The sequence below is a fragment of the Canis aureus genome, chromosome 32 (assembly GCF_053574225.1).
Source record: "Canis aureus isolate CA01 chromosome 32, VMU_Caureus_v.1.0, whole genome shotgun sequence".
Lineage (NCBI taxonomy): Eukaryota > Metazoa > Chordata > Mammalia > Carnivora > Canidae > Canis > Canis aureus.
This window is the reverse complement of record NC_135642.1, coordinates 26,179,503-26,201,337: the sequence shown is the minus strand read 5'-3', so window position 1 is coordinate 26,201,337 and position 21,835 is coordinate 26,179,503. Positions and strand designations below refer to the sequence as shown.

General features: G+C 38.9%; 1 protein-coding gene and 1 pseudogene across 3 annotated transcripts in view; both read left to right on the top strand.

The window, feature by feature from the left end:
* The first annotated feature begins 3,540 nt into the window (after positions 1–3,540).
* The window catches only part of RFX7 (regulatory factor X7), a 132,771-nt gene continuing 114,476 nt past the window's right edge, over positions 3,541–21,835 (top strand). The window contains exons 1-2 of one of the 3 annotated variants that reach the window (XM_077881193.1): positions 3,541–3,904; positions 4,054–4,216. In XM_077881193.1, coding sequence (XP_077737319.1) covers positions 4,056–4,216 — 161 coding nt within the window. In that variant the 5' untranslated portion in view covers positions 3,541–3,904; positions 4,054–4,055. Of the gene's footprint in view, positions 3,905–4,050; positions 4,217–12,841; positions 12,987–21,835 lie in introns of those variants that run through there. The other 2 variants (XM_077881192.1, XM_077881194.1) reach the window with 2 other exon arrangements.
* Positions 16,650–20,708, top strand: LOC144302827 (small ribosomal subunit protein uS2 pseudogene; annotated as a pseudogene).

The window sequence follows — 21,835 nt, the reverse complement described above, 5'->3', positions numbered from 1 at the left end:
ACCGTACAAAAAGTTTACAGTTTCATAAAAGAGACAAGATTTACAGACATAGAAGAGCATGACGGTATAATGTATTAGGCTAAGAAAATTAAGGTTAAATAACTACTGCATTCAACAAATAATTACTCAACACCTAGGAGTATCAGGACTACCAGGATAAGTAAGACATAGTCACTACCTTTGAGTTGCTCACAATCCATCTTGGAGATTGTCTTTATATGTATACACACTTCCATGGTTTAGATATCACTTTACATGTTGTTCCTCATAACAACTTTGTGAAGTAGGTCACTATTTTCATTTTTACGGAGATAGACATGGAGGGTTTGAATTCCCAGGTCTTCTGACTCTATGACCAGAGTCTTTCTACCCCACTACATAAATGTTTCTAAAAATTTTCCACTGGAGTACACTTTCACAAGGAGAATATAATTATACTCCTCAGGGTTGGGAAATATAAATTCAAAATCCAGTGTTATCTTAAAAATTCAGGCTTACTCTAATGTTTTCCATTACTTCTGAGTCAAACTGGACATTTAAGAAAATGAGCCACATTGATTCTGGGTGCTCTGGGGACCTTAGTACAGGGTTTCATGACCACAAGGGTATACACACAATTTCAGAAGCACATGACTACACCTGCTACCTTTACTCAGGGTGCCTGGGTTTGGTGTGAGTCCCTACTCAAGATTTTGGGTAACTTTATCAGGTTTCTTTTAGGTTTCTAGTGGCATTATTTTATTTGTAGCCCTCTCTGAAGACTGAAATAAAATACTCTACTCCCAAATGTTAAAGGAGCAGTACGGGCTGATCCTTTCCTCCCTGCAAGGATGTGTCATTCTGCTAATTAGGTCTCTTCAGTCTGATACTATCTGCCACCTCCTCCCTTGCTGGTTGAACTCAAGAGTCCCAGATGTGTCCTCCAACCGCCTGTTGGTCCCAGAAGGCCCCAAGGCTCAGTAAGTCTCTCTAGACAACACCGCCCTTCCACCCCCACCCCCAGCACAGCTCAAGGTTGCAGCTCTGCTGAGCCCTCTACTGGCTACTGGGGTGACATGGCTCTTTCATAGAACGGATGAGAAAACTCTCAAAAGTTGCACTCGGGAAGCCAGCCTGTGTCACACCCGGTAGTGTACTTTAAAATAAAGTCTTGTTTCTCAGCTTCCTTTTCCTAAGATTTTTGAAAGGTCTCAGATACATTATCTTTCTTGAATGAAATCCCCCACTGCTTAGAATCTCCCCCTCCCAGGGTGTGGCAAGATAGAGCCATCATCCTTTCTTGGACAAGTAAAAAATTAGAATCTGGGGGACTTGGCAACTTTCCCAAGGGCTTTTTTTATTTTTATTTTTTACTTCCTCCACCTTCCCCATGGACATAGAGTTTATATATACATTCAAGATTTTTCAATATTACCTCATTTTCAGTATGGGTTGCAGATTGTGGAATCAGACTTCCAGGATCAAATTCCCGGTTCCCTCACTTATTAACTGGATAACTTTAAGAATGTCATTTAGCCTTTCTAAGTTTCTGTTTCAACTGTATAATAGGAGAATGAAAGAACCTACAGTATATATAGTTTGGGAAGGGAGAACTATGATAATGAATGGAAAAGTGCTAGGTCTGGCATGCTGAAAGTGCTCAGCAAACATTAGCTATTTTTATTTTTATTCAAAGCTTCTGTCTTGTGCACACCATGTCTACCCATTTGGTACAGAAAAATACTGTCTTTACATAGGACACAAAGGTACATATGCAAAATAAATTCATAAGCAACCTATATTTTCCTAAAGTGGCTAAGCTAATAGTGACCTGAGGTTATGGGCAAGGGGGCAAATTTGTTTGAATCAATCAGTGCAAAGGGTATCAGGATGGCTAGGGATCCATCCAAAGGAATCCAAGGGGCCTGAAATTCTCATGGAGGAGCTGTGTTTTGTACACAGGTGTCCTTCCTCCCTCCCATCCCCCCCCCCACCCGACCATCTGCATCTGTGAGCATTCAGGGTGACTCAGGGAGCTCGGCCTGAGTGCACAGTGGTGCAAAAGCAAGAAAGTTCCAGGGCAAGGCAGGGCACAGAGCACTCCAAAGCCAGAAAGCCCAAGCCAATCAGATTCCCCACCCAGGACTCTAAAAGGTGGCAGAGCCTCATGGCCCAAAGTCCAAGCACAGCAGGAAAGTGGCCAGAGAACCTGATAGGTAGAAACCTGATAGAAAGTGTCAGAAAAGTTAAAGCTGAAGAGCTCACAACACCCACAGGCCCAGAGAAAGGTCAGTGTGAGTTGAGCAGCTGTTCCATCTGGTGCCAGAGGCCTTGGCTGTTGTCTTCTACAGGCAGGCAGTTTAGGCCTCCCTGATCAGCCCCACCTAGAAAAGCCAATTCTTTTGCTCTTAAAGGGGACTTGCTTGTTTCTAGCAGAGTCTTAGTCTTAGTGGGCAAAACTGCCTCTTAAGTATGAATGGGAAGAAGGGCGCAGAGAGCGCGTCCAGGGGTTCAACTGGCTCCACAGGAAGGTGCTCATGGCTGGAGCGTGAGTCTCCATGTTACGAGAACTGCACGCGTTTCTTTCCGAGGCAGGCAGGGGCCTTGGCTGCCAGGGACCCTGACAAGCCGCGACTTGAGCTGTGCCTTAGAGCCTGGGTTGGCTTGAGAGCGGTATAGAGGAGGGAGGGAGGGCATTCCTGGAAAGGGGGTGGGGTGGGGAGGTGAGGGGAACAGCATGAGCAAAGGCACGAAGGAAGAATGAATCTGCTGCGCGTAGAGAATGGCATAGAGACTTCACTGATTGGAGCCGGGAGTTCTTGCAGGGGGATGAAGGCAGCTATGATTGGATAACTAAAGTGGGGCCAGATTTGGAGGGCTTTGAATGCCCGACTGAGAAGCACTCAACCCAGCTCCTGACTTGCGATTTCCGTTCAAGACTGAATTACCTAAAGGGTGGTTAATTCCAAAGGGCGTTCTTCTTTGGGGGCTCCTGAAAAGTCAGCTTCTCCTCTTACCTGCCTTCCGATTCTCTTCCCTCACCCGGGGAGAAAGCAACCCTCACTTTGTCGAGGGGAGGGGTAGCGCATCATGTTGATCAATTTCACTCCTTCCCCCCCCCGCCACTGATTTGAAGATGCAAGGTAAAAAAAAACAAAGAGAAACGCCAAATTCCATTTCCACGCCAAATATTATATTTGGTTTCTCCTCCTCCTCCTCCTCCTCACGCAAGTTCTCTTTCTCTCGCCGGCACCTCCCCCACGTTTTCCTGCTCTCCTGCAGCGAGCGGCTAGGCCGGTCCCCTCCTCGGCCCCCGCGGCGCGCGTTCCGGGCCGAGCTGGCCCGAGCCCGCCCTGCGCCCCCGTGCGCCCCCCTCCCGGTCCCCCGCGCCCGCGCCCGCGCCCGTAACCCGCACACGCTGGTCCACGCCCCCCCGCCCCCCCCCGCCCCGGCCGAGCGGTAGGTGTTTTGCCGTCTGCGCCGGGCCGCAGTGCGGCTGCGCGCACCAGGCTGCCTCCCGGGCTGGCAGGGCAGCGGCGGCCGCGGTGGCGGCGGGGCCGGGAGCGAGCGGCGGCGGCGGCGGCGGCGTGGGGAGTGGCGTGGAGCCGAGCCTGGGGCTGCAGCAGCGCGGGCCCCCGGAGTAGAAAGCCCCGGGGCAAGAAAGGAAGGCCAGGCCGCGGAGTCCCTGAGCAGCCATTCTTGGATTTGGGGGAGCCTCGCCCCCCCCACACCTCGGCTTCAGACGTCCCCTCCTCATCCCCCCTAGCCCCGGCCGCTGACGGGAGGAGGCGGCGGCGGCGGCGGGGGGCTGAGGGGCGCCGCCATGCCTCTCCCGCGGTGAAGCGTCCCTGCCGTGAGGAGCCGCTCGGTCTCCCCGGTGATGTCCCCCAGGCGGCAGGCGAAAGCGACTCACTCGAGCCCTGGGGTAAAGGCCTAGCTTATTCAGCTTCCTTCCTCCTCCTCCTCCTCCTCCTCCTCTCCCCCTCCGTCCTCCCCCCCACCCCCCCGTCTCTTCCCTCACCCTTCCCCGCGCCCCCATCTTCCCTCCCTCCCTCCCTCCCACCCCTCCAGCAGCGATGGCAGAGGAACAACAACAGCCGCCACCACAGCAGCCTGATGCCCATCAGCAGCTCCCCCCCAGCGCCCCCAACTCGGGGGTGGCTCTGCCAGCCCTGGTGCCTGGGCTGCCAGGGACAGAGGCCAGCGCGCTGCAACACAAGATCAAGAACTCCATCTGGTAAGAGGATCCTCCATCGCTGGGGTAGAAAAGCCCAGGCACATTGCTGCTGCAAAGGGGGTGGGGGGCGGCGGGCGGAGGCGGCGGCGGCGGATGCATTCATTGAATGTGGGTATCCAGCGTCGGGTGCATATTTATAGGACCTCTGGAGGTGTGGGGACTTTGCAGCAGCCTCTGGTCTCCGTAGCCCAAAAAATGCCTTTACCCCCTCCTCAATTGTGAGTGTAGATAAAAACAAGTTTTTTTTTTTTTTTTTTTTAGGTGTGTGTTTTGTTTTTTTTTTCACTTCTGTGTGAGGGGAATAGGGGTCGAAATTTTAAGTCATATTGTATGGTGGTGGCATGGATTTGGGACTGAGGAATGTGTAATGTGTTTACTCCTTTTTGCAATCACACAAGGGAGGAAGAAGTGTATTGTGAATTTTCACCAAACAGACATTGTGCGTAAGAATATTAACATGCAGCACAAAACCTAATGTGTCTCTCTTCCTTTCCGTTGGTTTAGCAGCTATTTCTGGATGTTTTCGCCTTCTTTATTCTGAGATTAAATTTCCTTTCCAGGGAGTGTTATTTGCATGATGGTGAAGAAAGGGCTTCTTTAGGATAAGGTATTTTAACGTGGTAGTTTACGTTACAAAGTGAATTTTTTTTTTTTAATTTAAGAACACGTTTTAATTTAGAATGTCTTGCTATTTCGTGGCTTTTTAGAAACCATAGATGAGATATCCTTTGCTATTTCCGTACTTGTATGAGAATTTACAATATTTCAGCATTAGGTTAAACTCTGAAAGGCTGGTGGTAGTCTTTTAATAATTAAATACCCTGAGTTAAGTCTGTCTAACGTTAGAGCCATTGTAAATATTCTTTGAACATGAACTTAGATTATTTCTGTAGGATTCTTCATTGATTGACATTTTAAAAAATGTAGTGCTATTTTAAAAATGGAAAGCAATATTTGGAATTTGGTCTAAGAGATTGCTTTTAATAGAAGTTTTAAAATAGAATTGAATGTGGTATAAAACAAGCTCTGATTTTAAAAATGAAATCTTGCATGTCCATCATTGAATATGACTACTAAAATATCAAAACTCCTTACTTTTGTTGCAATTAAGAAGAAGTGCATCATAAAAACAAGTGGCATTGCTGTACAATATTTAGACACTTAAAGATATAGTCAGTTTTTGAACACAAAATTAAGGTTTGTTATATAGTGATTTTTGTTATTTCTTGGCTTACATCCGTGTTGTCATGATGCTAATATGAAGTAGGTCAGTGCAGGCTTAAATAGTTTCTTACTACACAGTAATTGGCAGTTGAGGATCTTGCTTTCAGTTTTAATTTTGAAATGAAGTTTAAATATTTTAAAGGAAAGGTTTTTGGCTTTGATAATCTGTGGTCCTGTTTTGGCAACTTGAATAGGTCAGATAAGTTTGTCTTCTATGTGTGTGTGAAAGAAAGGGAGAGAAGCCTTTATTCTTTGATGGGTACCCTCATCTCCTTTTAAAATCTGTTATTTAAAGGGAGAGATGGTTCATCTTCTGCTTACCATCAAGGTTTCCAGAAATCAGTAAGTTTTTTTCCCCCCGCCGCCTATTAACTTGTAACTTATGTCTCTGAAATTATCAATGAATTGCATTAAACACCTTGGTTTTTACATTCAAGGTAAGGGATATCCAAATTAAAGGACTAATCTTTTAAGAAAGGCACATTTTAAAAGTTGAATTAATAATGTATATTTTAATTTTTTATGAGAACAATAGGGGAAAGGAAACTCCACTTTATATTTCTAATATACGAGCAAAGTGTATAGCCAACTGACTGAATAATGATAGTGGTAATTTTTGATAAATTGTGATTTAATTATTCTTTAGCTGATAATTTATATTTACACATTCATTACAGCTTAACTGCACTGACTCTACTGTGAGAAAAAACTTATCCTGAAGTAGAGTGCACTTCATTTTTTGCTACTTGCTCAGAAAAAATAGCAGGCAACAAACACCGTAATCCCCAAATACACAATTTTGTATCTTTATTTAAAAATTGTCATGGAACACTTACTAGCGTTTAATTTTCAAGTGTAGAAATCCTATTTGCAAAAAACGATTTCTTTATATTATGTTTAGAACTTTGGAGTTAGACAACATTGGTGGATATAATTAATATATAGTCTCGTATCCCCTGCTTTACAGGACTGGATTTATATTATTCATCAAGTGACGATATAAAATAAAGATGCTAGAAAGTGAAAGCTCCTTCACCACCACCTCCTGTGAACTACTATATATATGCTAAATTAAAATCATTTTTAATGGGTAAGGTTGCTAAGTTAAGCAATTTCAGCTCCCTTGCTCTCCTCATTTCACGTTTTGTGAAGGAACAGTATCTTTTTATCAGTTATTTTATAACTTGATAATGCTCTGAGAGATCAGTTTTGTACTACTTTCTGCATCAACCGTTGGTATCATTTCTAGTGAAAATTTTAAATTACATTAAGCCAAAAAGTGGCATTTAAAAATTATCAAGTGGGTTTTGCATTTAGGTTGATCATAGTTTCTAAATTATTGAACTTGCAGATCACAAACAAGTCTGTACTTGTTTTCCTTTTCAACAGATATAGTATGTAAGGTGGGTCTTTAGCTGGACAATGAGTTATTTATTATTTCAGTTCATAATTAATACATCCTGTTTGTTAAACTAAAATGCTATTTGATAAAAGTATGTCCATTGTAATTTCAAGCATTAAGTGGGACTTTGGAAAAAAAATTTTTCTGTTCAAAGTTGAAATCATGGTACCTAATGAAACTATATTTCATAAGAATTGGAAATAAAATTTTTTAAGGTAGTCCTAGAAAATAAGAATCTGCAAACCTGATAGTGTGGTAATATTTGTGTAATATATTTATGAATATCATCAGCTTAAGTCCAAGTTAACAAGCCTGCACTATTCTTGACCTTCCTCATTCCCACTCCATAGACAAAGGTCCACCTCACTTAGTACTTTGAAAGGAGATTTATTTACAGAGATGCGTTTTAATACTGAATATGCTGTGAAAATATTGTTTGTATTTTTAAACAATAGAATTCTAATATATTCTTTAATTTAAAAGAAAAGGAAAACTAGCAATATGTCTTTTTTCTAAATGAAAATCTGTCCTGGCAACCTAAAACAGCCACAGCTAACCTCACTGCAAACTTCTCAAACTTACATTGCACCTAAAAAAAAAAGAAATACCAAAGTATGTTTTTCTTTCCTCTTATCTCCTAGTATCTTCCTTGTTTAAAAGAGAAAAAAAAATTGTATTTAGTTTAGCTGTATGTATATATATTCTAAGTGCTTTCTTTTCTATTTTACAACAGTTTTACTTGAAACCTTGATAGAATAAAATTCTGAGGAAAAAATGGGATAGAAAAAAAATACGTTTGATATCTCTTCTGTCTCTTTGTGATTAGTTATAAGAATAATCATATTTTCATGGGTGGGAGTGATTTATATATTTGCAGTTAGGCTATAACATAAACAACAAAGCCTTTACCTAGAAAATCAGAAGAAATCTTGATGGTTTATTGTAGAAAATGTTCTAAATACTGTATTTACTCAACAAATGAATTCAGGGATTTTTAAAAGGTTTAATTGTCATCAGTTATTTTTATTTATGTAAGCTTTTATTTGTAAGTAAGACTGTACAAACCATTTCTTTAATGGTCCTGTAAGATGTATCATTGTTTTACCCACTTTTTGGAAACTGATAAATTGAATGACAGGGAAGCTAGGATTCCTGTCATTCATTATCAGACCCTGGAAGTGCTCTGGCCAGAGTTCCTTGTCTTACTCAGTTCTGTAAGTCCTGCGGACTTCTGAATCTCATGCATTTTAGACTTAAAAATTATTAATAAAGTGGAATTATATATGTGGGCTATTTGGATATTTTCTAAATTCTAATTTAAACCCAAATTCAGCAATTTTGTTTTACTTTCTTATTTATTAGTTACAGTGAGCAAAGTCCGGTGATGATCCAAAGGTTTACCTGGTGATGGCATATTAAACCTGATTTCTGTCCCATATACTAGAACTCAGCAGTTCCATTTTGTCCTTGGTTCTGGGTCAGGGCATTTATTAGTTCTGTCTGAGAAATAGTTATTGTTCCTTCCACGGCAGTGGGAAACATTTACTATAAAGTTTATAACATTAGTGTTTACTTTAACTGTAAGTCCCTGATCTTCATTTTGCTTTAAAATTAGAGACTAAGTACATTAGCTGGCTTTTATATATTTTTTATTAGTTGGTTGAACATTCTGCTTGCCCTGAGTTCAGCCTGTCTTCCATACCAAGCACACCAAGGGTGCTTTTGTTTGTTTCTATTGAGGCCAGCTGTGATGGTTGCATCCCAACACTGAGTGTTTGTGATTCCAGAAAGAAGGCAGTTCCTTGCTCTCCTCTATGATTTGAAACTAATTAAATTGTCTTCCCTATTGACCAAAGAAGGCAAGTTAAGCAATTTCAATCCCCTGGATTTTCTGGCCTAATGTTTAGCTCTTAGGTAATGGATGCATGTGTGTATAAGTAATTTACCAATTTGTTCTCCCCACTGGGGAGGGGTATTTATTTATTTATTTATTTAGATTTTATTTATTTATTCATAGACACACACACACAGAGGCAGAGACACAGGCAGAGGGGAGAAGCAGGCTCCATGCAGGGAGCCCGATGTGGGACTCGATCCCGGGTCTCCAGGATCATGCCCCGGGTTGCAGGCGGCGCTAAACCGCTGCGCCACTGGGGCTGCCCAAGGGGGGCGGGGTCTTTAATGTTGTGTGCAAAACTGATTTGGTTTCTATCTCACTATTAATTTTTGGTATTATTGGAGGAAATGAGCTTCACAGTGGTGGAAAGACAGAAGTGTTTTATCCGTTATTAAAGAATGCTTTAAGTAAAAACTTATGTCAGAACTTGTGTCAGATCACTTTTTATATTAGAAAAAGTGTTGCACACAAAAATGTACAAATGAAAGTAATTAAAATGAGCATTATCATTTCTTCAAATTTGAACACTAATCAAGAACAGTGTGTGAAATACTCACCTGAATACTTGCTGTATATACAAAGTACTGTGCTAGAGAGTAACATTTGAGGAATGCCCATTCACTTGTAATGTTAACCTTGTAATATTAACTTAAGGAAAAGGTGCAATAAACTTCTTTATTCAGTTAGGGAAACAAGGAAAGAGGTGACAAGTGCCAAAGTGTGAGAAAAGTAGACCTTCGTTTCCTTGTCTGTAAAATGAATGATTTATACTAGATGACCTTGCAGGTTCCTTTAGCTTAACTTTCTATGCCTCTGTTACTAAATTAATATTGACAGCAATGATAAAACATACCATAAGCACAGTGAAAGACTAACAGAATTAACTAATCACAGGCAATCAACAGAACCATTTTCAATGGACGAATTGTTAGGATTTGTCTGTGTTTCCTTGGGTGTTAGCCCAGGAAGACTGTCTGAAGGTGTTACTCGCTTCTTGTTACCTTGTGCAAGAGTTCTGTATATGAGATTCAGTCTGCAAATATTTATTGAGCATGCATTACATTTAAAGTATTCTAAGAGCCGTTGTTGATTATGCAAAAATATGTAAGTCTCTGCCGCAGTCCATGTTGGGGAGTTTACTAGTTGAGAGATTGCACTAGGGGGACTATTTGTGTGCTCGTTTTGTTTTGTTTTGCTTCTAAAGAGGTTCTCACTCCTTATAAGCACCTCACATAGGAACTTTTTCCTATTGTAATAATGTAATATTTTAAGGCAGTAGCGGATGTTATATTGTCAGTTTGGTTATATAAATAAGAAAGGTGTATTTTATTTTCAGAGTAATTCAGTGTAGTGTTGAGCTTCCCAACTTTCCTCTTCATTTAGGGTAGACTTTTTAATGTATAATTGTGACAGTTCTTTAAACCTATAAAGAACAAGACAGTAAGATAGTTATTCCGCATCTCTGACCAAACTAGACCAGTCTTATCCTCTTTTTCCACTAATCTCTGTATTTAGTGGTTCTCTCTTCTGCTTTGTTGAAGGTTTTAAGAGTACACGTTAAGAGGAGCAGCATAGACCAAAAGGAGGAAGGATCGAAGGATCTTCTGTCCTGGGCAGGATAATAAATAAGGAACAATAAGCTCTGAGGCCTTAATGCACTTAATTGTTGACTATGAGATTAAGATAGTTAACACTTACCCTTAACCAATATGAATAGAAACTTTAAAATATGATTTAATTTTTCTTTCTTGAGACATTTAGTTTTTTTCTGTTTATGGACTGTAGTATTTCCTATCTATAAGAGGAAATAGAAGACCACTAGGTTTGGTTAATTATGCATAGTTTAGTTATCAGACATCTATTACAATAGCTCATATGTATATATATATATGTATATAAAATGAAAAATTGTGTGGGAGTTGAGGTTTTATATTCCTCATATCTAAGAACAAACCAAAAACATAAGATATTCCTTGCTATTTGAGTCTCTGGTTTCTGAATTCAGAGAGTGAGAGGTCAGTGACAGATTCCAGTCTGTTATGTCTTGGAATTTTGAAAGGCATGAGTCCATAAGATGTGAAATACCATCTCCTCCAAATAGCCTTATCTTAAAAAAAAAAAATTACCTGAACTCATTCATAGTCTGAGTTTAGATAACAAAAGATACCTTTACACTCATTCCAACAGGATTAACAAACTGATTTGAATTTACATGCTAAATCTGATTGATTAGTGATACCTGCCAAGGTCATGGGGATAGAAGTGAACTAACTATTGGTTATCTCGGAGGATGTGAGTCCCTAGGGCTATGGTGTTACAATTTATGAGGCCTCATTTTAAGATACAAACCAAACATCAAGTGCACTTGGGTTTGTGTTTTTCTTTCTGTGCTTATAGTTTTTTATTTCTTGGTGACTTTCCTACTTTGATCACCACCTTGTACTATCAAGTAGGTACAAGATGAGAACAGGAGATTACTGCATTAAGTGGCTACTGCAGTTTGCACTAACCCATTTTCTTTCCTTTTATGATCTTGCTTCTCTGTTTATGCCTGTGCTAGTTTCTTTACCTGCTACTTTAAAAACCTTTCTTTAAAAACAAACTTTTTTTTTTTTCCTGCTGATACAAAGGTTTAACTTTAGAATTCAACTCCTGTGCTACTGTTTCCATGAAATTTTTCTCAACTCAAGGAAAAGTGATCTGAGTTGTGTAAATTAACTTTTTTCAGTGATTTAGGCTAGCCTTACCTGTGATGGGCCCATTTTTGTTAATTTTTACTGCATTTACATGAAACATTCTCATTTTTTAATATGTAGTTTATAGGAATTCAGAGACTTAGTATACCTGAAACAAAGCAGCCAGTGCATAAGTAATTTACAATATGACAGTAAAATATTTTATTTATATGGAGTAGCCAAGTACTTGCCATTGTTTTTGCAGTATGTATGAAATTTTAAAAATTTATTTGGATAAGAGTGTCACTTTAATGACATCTTGCTTGTAGTAAAGTTGGAGCTTTTGAGATCCTTGGAAAATGTATTTGAACAACATGCTTCAGTTATTTTAAGTGAATCACTTTGCTAATTTGATTGCAGTTATTAGATCTGTTACTTGCATGTATATATAAGCAATCTATGATCTAAACTATAACTGCCAGATTATTATATGCATGATCCCTTTTTCTGAAGCAGGAGATAGTAAAAAGCAGTATTTGGCCAAATTTTGTACATATAAGTTTCAAAGAAGTGAGAAGGTCAAGAACTAATCCTGAATTTACAGAATCAAGTGGTCAAGGAAAACTGAATTCCGTATACCTTTATTTTAATGTCTACTATATACAGGCATAGGAGAACTAAAAAGTAATGAACACCACTCTCCATTTAAAACATTCCCTCCTTGTGTAGTAGTTGCATGCATCATCAGTAGAATTTAACAAAAGTAAGATTTTGTTAAATGCAGTGATATGGTATAATCAGTGGTATTAAAAAATAGAGAGTTAGATGAGAGAGGGATTCAGTAGGATATAATATTCTTATTGGCAAAATTCAGTATTGTGACCTTAACAAAAATCAAGGGATAGGCTGTTGATCCAAATACACCTAATGATATGCTTACTGGCAAATCTCTATTCCCACTAGCAGGAATTAGATTCATAATTGTTGATGACAATAAGCCTTGCCAGTAATGAGAATAATTAGGGGAAGATAGGTTAGATCAAAATTTGCTTGGTTGGGGAGTGGGGTTTCCACCAATCACAATTCTCTCAATGAAATACAAAGATAGAAGATATAAAATAATAATAGAGAACCAGAGGACCAGGAACTGCTGTTAGTTTTAGAAGGTGGCTGTGTACCATGAGTTGATTGTCTTTGAATAATGGCCACTTCATGAAGAGGATTAGAATATTACTATATGAGGGGGTTCCTCATATACCTCACTTGACCCATACTTTGGCTATGTCTTAGCATCTATATCTGTGTACTTTCCCATTATTGGATGAAGTTTATTTTCCCCTTTGGATCCATCCCTTTCCATATATTTAGGGAATTTGTTCTAATACATACCTTTTCTGTCAGCATCATCAAACTGTTCTTTTCTACAGGCTGCTTTTCCTGTGACTTTATACATGCTTATGACTTCCTTAAAGCAGCAGCAAACAACTTGGAGAAAAGTTTTTGCAGTAAAACAGAGTTGATCTTTCAGTGACCTAAAGAGCTCATTCGTAGTCTAAGAAAAAAAGTCATTAGGTAAGTGAATGAAGAATGTAAATACTCATTTTATAAGAATAATAATACAGTTAACAATGCAAAAATCTTTATTCGATAATAAAAAATAAAGCAGAAAAGTGCTATTTTTTTTGACCACTAAGAAGAGATTTAAGAAACATGGTAACTATTGCTAGTTGATCTCACCCCTCGTTTTACTATTTTCCTTACCCCTTTCCCTCCCCTCTAGTCTCTCATTTATTATCTTATTGTGTGATATGTAAGCCCACTTGTATATATGGTGGAATAAGTGAACATACATTCTAAAAGTGTTAATTGGTTTTGCACTTCGGTGGTAGAAACAATGTATGCTCCTCCCCCCCTCCCTTATTATATTCTCAAAATTTTCTTGAATGAGCAAGCATTATCTTTAGTTTAGAAAAATCCAAACAAGTGAAATAATGCTTTGTCTACTCTGCTGCACTTCCTTTTAGCTGCCATCTGTCCATCAGCTCACCACCCCGACTCTGCTAAATCTCTCTTCTCTTGTCCTTTTTGACTCTTGCAGTCTGGCTTCCTGTTCTTCTTGCCAACTTAGTGGCCTTTTTTCAATTTTTATCTTTCATTATGTCTTCAACTCTTCTTGTTACCGTGATTCCTCTGCAGTTGGCAATTCTCATTCATTCCTTTTTGAGAGCTGCCTTTGTGTCAGCTACTCTGCCAGGCATTGAGGATTCCATGGGCAAAGATGCAAGATTCTTATTTTTGTGGATCTTATTTCTGATTAACATTTTATTTTTCCTGCTGCTTTCTTGTAGATGCACTTTAATTTTGAATATCCAGACACTTTTCAACCATCCTTTTTTTTTTTTTTCTCTGTTCACTTCTTTGCTAAAGTCAGAAATAGATGGGCTGACCAGACAAATCTAATGACATCTGCTTATTCGTTTGCTAGAGTACAGGTAGCTACCAACTGTCATTGTAAACTTGGCATTTTCACAGTAATCCTTCTTCTATGCCATAGTGTCTTGCCACAGTAATCCTCTTCTAAGCCAACCTCAGTTGGCTTTCATTTCTAGCTATTCTACTTCTGTGGGTAGTAGATGGCACCTGTTGGTAGTAGATGGCACCTGTTCCTTCATTCCATCAGGCTAGCAGTATTGGCTTCTTATTTGATTTTTTTCTTATCCCTATGCCTAATATTTTAACAAGTTGCCAAGTTTGCAGTGTCACTTAAGTTCCTTCCTCTTCCCTACATTTCCACTGCCAGGACCATAGTTCAGTGCTTTACCATCTCGTTCCTGGATTATTACAGTGGCACCATAGTTGCTCTCTGCTCCTGGCCTTTCCCCTCACTGAACTGTGTTGTATATTGCTGCCAAAATAAGTCTTCAAATATGTCCTTTTCCATGTAGTCTTCTTTAAATAACCTATAATAGTTTCACCTTGCCCACCGTATCGGATCTAAAGATTTCTGTGAGGTTTCAAAGGCCTGTATTATCTAGCCCCATACAATCAGTCAAACCCGATTTCTTTCTGTCCACCAGTGTTGAACTCCTGTCAGGTAAGCACTTCAGTGTCTACCTTCTATTTTGTGGTGCTCCTTTTATTCTTACTTTATATCTTTTCTGGAATCTCTACTACTCTGTATCCAAATCCTGCTTAATTAAGTTTTAACCATTTTTGAAGTCATAGCTCATATTATTGTACTATAAAATATTTTTTAGCTACTCTAGTCTACGTTGGCCTTTTCTTGATCTTTAACTGTATAGGCATGTCTTACAATTAAACACTTAATCACTTTCATTTTTGTCCTATGGTGTTCTAATAGACAATAAGTTCTTTGAAGCTAGGGGCAACACCTTTTGCATCTTTCTATTTCTTGTCTAGCAGTAAGTGCTAGTGAATACTATTTTTGTCTACTGCATTCTTAGAGATACTTGATTTTTTCCTGCTTATTAATGTTTCTGTATTTGATATATTTGATGTGGTAATTTTCTCCCCAAATAAGTTATTAAACTTGTGCTGCATTTTACAGAATAGAGGACTTACAGCAATTGATTTTTTTAAATTGCATTCATTGGTGAAGCTGAAGTAATCATTTATTTAGAGTTTTAGGAATACTAATCAAATGTTTTTTACTCTATATCTGGATTAAAAAATAATTTATGCCCCAAGTGAGAGCCATTGTGTCCTTCATTTTATTTTTTTATTTTTATTTTTTTTGTGTGTGTGTCATTTTAAAAATAATGCACAAATGACTCCTACATAGTTTGGTAACCTTTTATGAATGAGTATAGGAGTATTTAGCTAGGAGTATTTAGCTAGGGTTTTGTGAGCTCATCAGTTATCTGTGTTCCAGCCTATTTCCCAAGAGATAGAGTTGGAATTTTGAAGAACCCCTTAACATTGACCTGGAGATAGCTTCTTTTAAATTTGTTTCTGGTGGAGGGTTTGCCCTACTGATTTTAGGGGCCAAGACCCAAGGCTAAGGTAACTTGTTCAGTCATGGCTAAAGTGTGAAGACAGCAAAGGAAACCTGTCAGGGCAGATAACTGAGGGAGGTGGATTGATTGAGGAGGTAACAAGGGAATGAACAAAATAGGAAAGCAATTCTGAAGGTCCAAAGTGTTTCAGGTTCATAAAACAGGTGACAGTCTGTTCGACCTTTCTATTTGTCTGACATAAAGACTTTTTGTTTTTTTTAGTCTGATATTCTTTTTTTTTTTTTTCAGAGAGGTAAAACTAGTTTTTATTTATTTATTATTTTTTAAAAAGATTTTATTTATTTATTCATGAGAGACATACAGAGAGAGAGGCAGAGGCACAGGCAGAGGGAGAAGCAGGCTCCATGCCAGATGTGGGACTTATCACGCCATGAGCCAAAGGCAGACGCTCAACCACTGAGCCACCCAGGCTTCCCCAAACAACTAGTTTTTAAAAGACCCTTTCAGCTTTAAAAATGTATTTATATGATGCTATTTGGTATGTTAGAGCAGTGAGTAGTTCTCTACTGGCATCATATTAGTATTACCTTAGAACTTGTTGGAAATGTAAATTTTGGGGCTCCACCTTAGATTTACTGTAATAGAAACTCTGGGGGTATAACCAGCAGTCTTTGTTTTACTAGTCCTTAAGGTGATTCTAATACTGAAGTTTGAGAATCCCTTACTTAGAGGATATATTTTCTGCTAAACAATAGTAAGCCACAGTCTTCTATGGCAGTATTTTAGTGTTCTTGACCCTTGAGTACCCCAGCTAGAGTCAATAACTTCTTTATTTTAATTTTTTAGTATTTGAATGTAATTGTTACAGCATTATTTACACTGTGTTGCAAAAGATTTTCACTAAACTGAGTTCTTTACTTTCATCAATTGTATATTAAATGAATTGATGAATAAAAATTAAAGACAGTGCATAATCATCATTGCACTCAGCCCTGATCAACAATTAAAAAAGACAGACAGACATACACAAAATACCAGATATCACAGGTGCAAGACAGCATGGGATATATAACCTAGGGCCAGCAAGCTTCTACTTTGAAGGGCCAGATGGTAAATTCTTTTGGCTTTGTAGGACATAGGGCCTCTGTTGGAACTACTTTACTCTACCATTGTTATCAAGAAAGTAGCCACAGAAAGAATATATATGTATGTATGTATATAAAGAATGAATGGCTGGATTTGTTCCATTACTGCCAGGATGGCCCTTCGGCAGCAGTTTGTGGACCTCTATATCCCAAACTATTTGCAGAATACAATAATGGTTCTCGATCTTCACTCCATTTTATTGACAAACAGTGGAAGATAGTCACCTGCTTGATATTAATTGTCTTATAATTCTCCCTTAGGTAACCCCAGGATTATGTATAAAGTATATTAGAATGCAAACAAGAAAGAGTTATATTCTAGGGATAGTCTTATCTTAGCTCTTATGATGATGATAATAAAGTATACTGACTTACTGCTTCTGATGTGAGAATTGAGGTCTCAGGGCAACCTGCTGCCTGAAAAACTGGAGACAATTAGATACAGAGAATCAAAGCTTACAAATGGCAAAAGCCCGGAGTAGAAGCCCCACAGCTGAAGCCACTATAGGTAGGAACACCTTTAAGTTTAGTGAATGAATTGCTGGAGGCTCTGAGTGGGCTAGCTTGAGAGTTGAAAACCATGGAGGCCGAGTCTTGGGGGTTGGGGGGTGTGTGTCTTACCTGAGTCTCACTTCCAGTAACCCTACCAGGTTCTTCTTGTGAGGATCAGAGAAAAATCTTTTACTGCCTGTGGATTGTGGAGGATTTCAGGAGTTTGCAGGGAGGGGCAGGTAGGGAAGAAGAGAAAAGTAATCATTTTGAAATATACCCAGAGCTCTCTGTTCTCTTTGACAAAGCCTATTTCAAGGGAAAGGATTTTACCAGAACCTAACCAACAGGGGCTCTAGGAAAGCCTTCTTGGCTCCCTTCGGGGGAAGGGAATTAAGCTCACTAAAAGACTGAGACCTAATCATAGGACAATAGAGGACATGCCTCTCTCCAATTTTAGCACCATGTCAGTAGGACTCCTGTATAACAGGATTGCATCTAAAACAAGTGTAAGCCTCACACCTTATTTAAAAAGAGTCTTCAGGGATTCCCAAAGTGAACATGGGAGACAAAAAGATAGACATTGGAGAAAATTTTAGCCTTAGACATTGTTGCTACAGCAAACAAACAAGCCTAACTCCCAGTCAATAAACATAAAACTCACACTAAAGGTCTGTCTACCTCAGTTCCTTTTACCCAACATTATCTCTCTTTCTTTCTTCCTCTTTCTTTCTTCCTCTTTCTTTCTTTCTTTCTTTCTTTCTTTCTTTCTTTCTCTCTTTCTCTCTTTCTCTCTTTCTCTCTTTCTCTCTCTCTTCCCTTCCTTCCTTCCTTCCTTCCTTCCTTCCTTCCTTCCTTCCTTCCTTCCTTCCTCTTTGTAATATCTCGCTTTCATCAAAAGATTATAAGGCATGTTTACAGGCAAAAAAATCCCACAATCTGAAGAGGTAAATGAAGCATAAGAACCAGACTCAGATATGACATAGATTTTGGAATCACGCTGTGGATTTAAAATTATGCTTAATATGCTAAGAGCTCTAATGGAAAAAATAGATGTCTTGTAGAAATGGATGGGTAATGTGAATAGAAAGATGGAAGCTCTAAGAAATAGTCCAAAGGAAATGCTAGAAGTAAAAAACACTGTAACAAATGACGAATGCCTTTGTTGGGCCCATTAGTAGACTGGTCATGACTGAGGAAAGAATCAGTGAACATGAAGATATATCAATAGAAATTTCCACAACTAAAATGCAAAGAGAAAAAAAGTGAGAGATGGAACCAGAGTAACCAAGAACTGTGGGACATTTATAAAAGTGCAACATATGCATAATTGGGATGTAACAAGGGGAAGAGAGAAAGGAACCAGGAGTATTTGAAGTATAATAGCTAAGAATTTTCCAAAATTAAAGACTCCAAAATCGAGAAAGCTCATAGATACCAAGTAGGACAAATAAGAACAACAAAAAGATCTACTCCTACACACATTACATTCGATCTGCAGAAAATCAAAGACAAGGATAAAATCTTGAAAGAAGCCCCAGGGAAATAACCACCTTACCTATAAAGGAACAAGAAAACAATTATCTCAGACTTTTTTTTTTTTTTAAGATTTTATTTATTTATTATTTATGATAGACACATAAAGAGAGAGGCAGAGACACAGACAGGGGCAGAAGCAGGTTCCCAGCAAGGAGTCCGATGTGGGACTCTATCCCAGACCCCAGGATCATGCCCAGCAGATGCTCAACTGCTGAGCCACCCAGGCATCCCCAGTTATCTCAGACTTCTATTCAGAAACCAAGCAAGAAAGGAGAGACTAAAGTATTTAGAGTTGAAAGAAGAAATCACCAGCCTAGAATTCTGTATCTAGTGAAATCATCCTTCAGAAGTGAAGGAGAAGTAAAAATTTTCTCAGACAAAAATTGAAAGAGTTTTTAACTAGTAGACTGGCTTTACAAAGATGTTAAAAGTTCTTCAAAGAGAGAGAAAATGGTCTAGGTCAGAAACTTAAATCTACGTGAAGGAGAAAAAAATAAATGAAGATGAAATCTTTTATTTTTCTTCTATTTAATTGATCTAACAGATAATAGTTCAAAAGTGATGTATTTGGTGATTATAGCTTATGAATAAGTGAAATGAATGACAGCAATGTTAAGAAACAGGAGGGAGGAATTGGGAATCCTCTTAAATACTTGTAATAACTGAAGTAGTATAGTTGTCTTAAAAATGGACTTGGATTAGTCATAAAGGTATATTGCAAACCCTGCAGTAACCACTAAAAAGATTTTAAAAGGAAGTGTAATTGATATGCTAAAAGAATAGAGAAAATCGAGTCATATAAGATGTTCAGATAAAACCAGAGAAAGCAGATATAGAGAAGACAAAAAAAAAAAAAAAAAAGAACAAAGAAAAAGAGCAATGAAGAGTAAATATTTAAAATATGGTACATACAAATTCAGCTATGTCAATAATCACTTCAAGTGTGCATGTCCAAAATACACCAATTAAAAGAGACTTTAATAGTAGATTAAAAAACCAAAACAACTGCCTTTTGCTCTACCCAAAGAAGGCTCCAGTATTAATCTGAGTTCCCCTCATAACTTAGAGGGAAACTTTCAAGATAGCCTACAAATGAAGGAGGAGGACATTCTTAAATTCGTTGCAGTAGGAACCCACTTATGTGGCACCAACCTTGACTTCCAAATGAAACAGTACATCTACAAAAGGAAAAATTATGGCATCTACAATATAAATCTGAAGAGAACCTGGGAGAAGCTTCTGCAGACAGCTCATGCCATTGTTGCCACTGAAAACCCAGCTTTGTCTGTGTCATATCATTGGGAATACTGGCCAGTTAGCTGTGCTGAAGTTTGCTGCTGCCACTGGAGCCATTCCTATTGCTGGCCACTTCACTCTGGAACCTTCACCAACAAGCTCCAGGCAGCCTTCTGCAAGCTGAGACTTCTGGTGGTTACTCTCACAGAGGCATCTTATGTTAACCTGCCTACCATTGCTCTGACACAGATTCCTCTGTGCTCCATGGGCATCGCCATCTCTTGCAACAACAAGGGAGCTCACTCAGTGGGTCTGATGTGGTGGATGTTGGCCTCAGAAGTTTTGCACGTGTGTGGCACCATTTCCTGTGAACACCCATGGGAGGTTGTCCCTGATCTCTACTTCTACAGAGATCCTGAAGAGATTGAAAAGGAAGAGCAGGCCACTGCTGAAAAAGCTATAACCAAGGAGGAATTTCAGGGTAAATGGACTGCTCCAGGTCCTGAATTCACTGCAACTCAACCTGAAGTCACAGACTGGTCTATAGGCATGCAGATGCCCTGTTCTGCAGTTCTCTACCAAAGACTAGAACACTCAGCTACCGCTGAAAACAGGTCTGCAGTTTCTGCTGCTCAAGCCGTTACATGTGTAGGAACAACCACTGAGTGGTTTTAAGCTCTTCCAGAAGGAGAAACAAAATGGAAATAAGGTTGATGGAAAATAAATGGTTTCTAAAAGTTGGAAAAAAAAACCCAAGACAACTCGTCTACAAGTCCCTTTACACTTTGGTACTTTTATTATTTAGTAATGAGTTATTTGTAACATGCTTCATCAATATGTTGTAACACTAAATTTGAGAACTTAGAAGTTGCCAGTAAATGATGAGATACTTAAATTATAAAGAACTCAAGGGAAAATGGCCATGTTTTTGTGGGGTTTTTAAGGTTTTTATTTTAATTCTGGCTAGTTAATATACATAGGAATAATTAGCTTTAGGTATAAAATACAGTGATTGAACAATGTCATACATCACCCAGTACTCATACCACAAGTGCACTCTTTAATCCCCATTACCTATTTTACCTGTCCCTCTACCTACCTCCCCTCTGGTAACCATCATTTTTTTCTCAAATAATTAAGAGTCTGTTTCTTGGTTTGTGTTTGTCGGTCTCCTCCTTTGCTTGCTTTGTTTCTTAAATTCTACATACAGGTGAAATCATATGGTATCTGTCTTTCTGTGACTTAACTTCACTTAGCATAAGACTCTCTAGCTCTATCCATGTCATTGCAAATGACCAGATTTCATTCTTTTTTATGGCTGAATAATATTCCATTTTATATACATCACATCTTCTTTGCCGGTTCATCAATCAGTGGACACTTGGGCTGCTTCCATATGTTGGCTATTGTAGATAATGCTGTTGTAAACAATAGGGGTACATGTATGCCTTTGAATGAGTGTGTTTTTGTATTCTTTGGATAGATACCCATTAGTGTGATTGCTGGATTGTAGGTAGGTTTATTTTTAATGTTTTGAGGAACCTCCAGAATGGCTGCACCAGTTTGCATTCACACCAACAGAGCACACGGGTTCCTTTTTCTCCACATCCTCAAAAATGGCCATGTTTTATGTCCAGTTTTCTGTGTAAACTATTTAATTTCCTCTGTTAGAATAAATTTTACAAGTCATTTTACAACTGACCATTTCTTGTGTACATTCTGATTTTTTAAGCACTTTTTTTTGGATATTTTTTTTATTGGAGTTCGATTTGCCAACATATAGCATATCATCCTGTGCTCATCCCATCAAGTGCCCCCCTCAGTGCCCATCATCCAGTCACCCCATCCCTCCACCCACCTCCCCTTCCACTACCCCTTGTTCGTTTCCCAGAGTTAGGAGTCTCATGTTCTGTCACTCTCTCTGATATTTCCCACTCATTTTCTCTCCTTTCCCCTATAATCCCTTTCACTACTTTTTAGATTCCCCAAATGAATGAGACCATATAATGTTTGTCCTTTTTAAAGCACTTTTAAT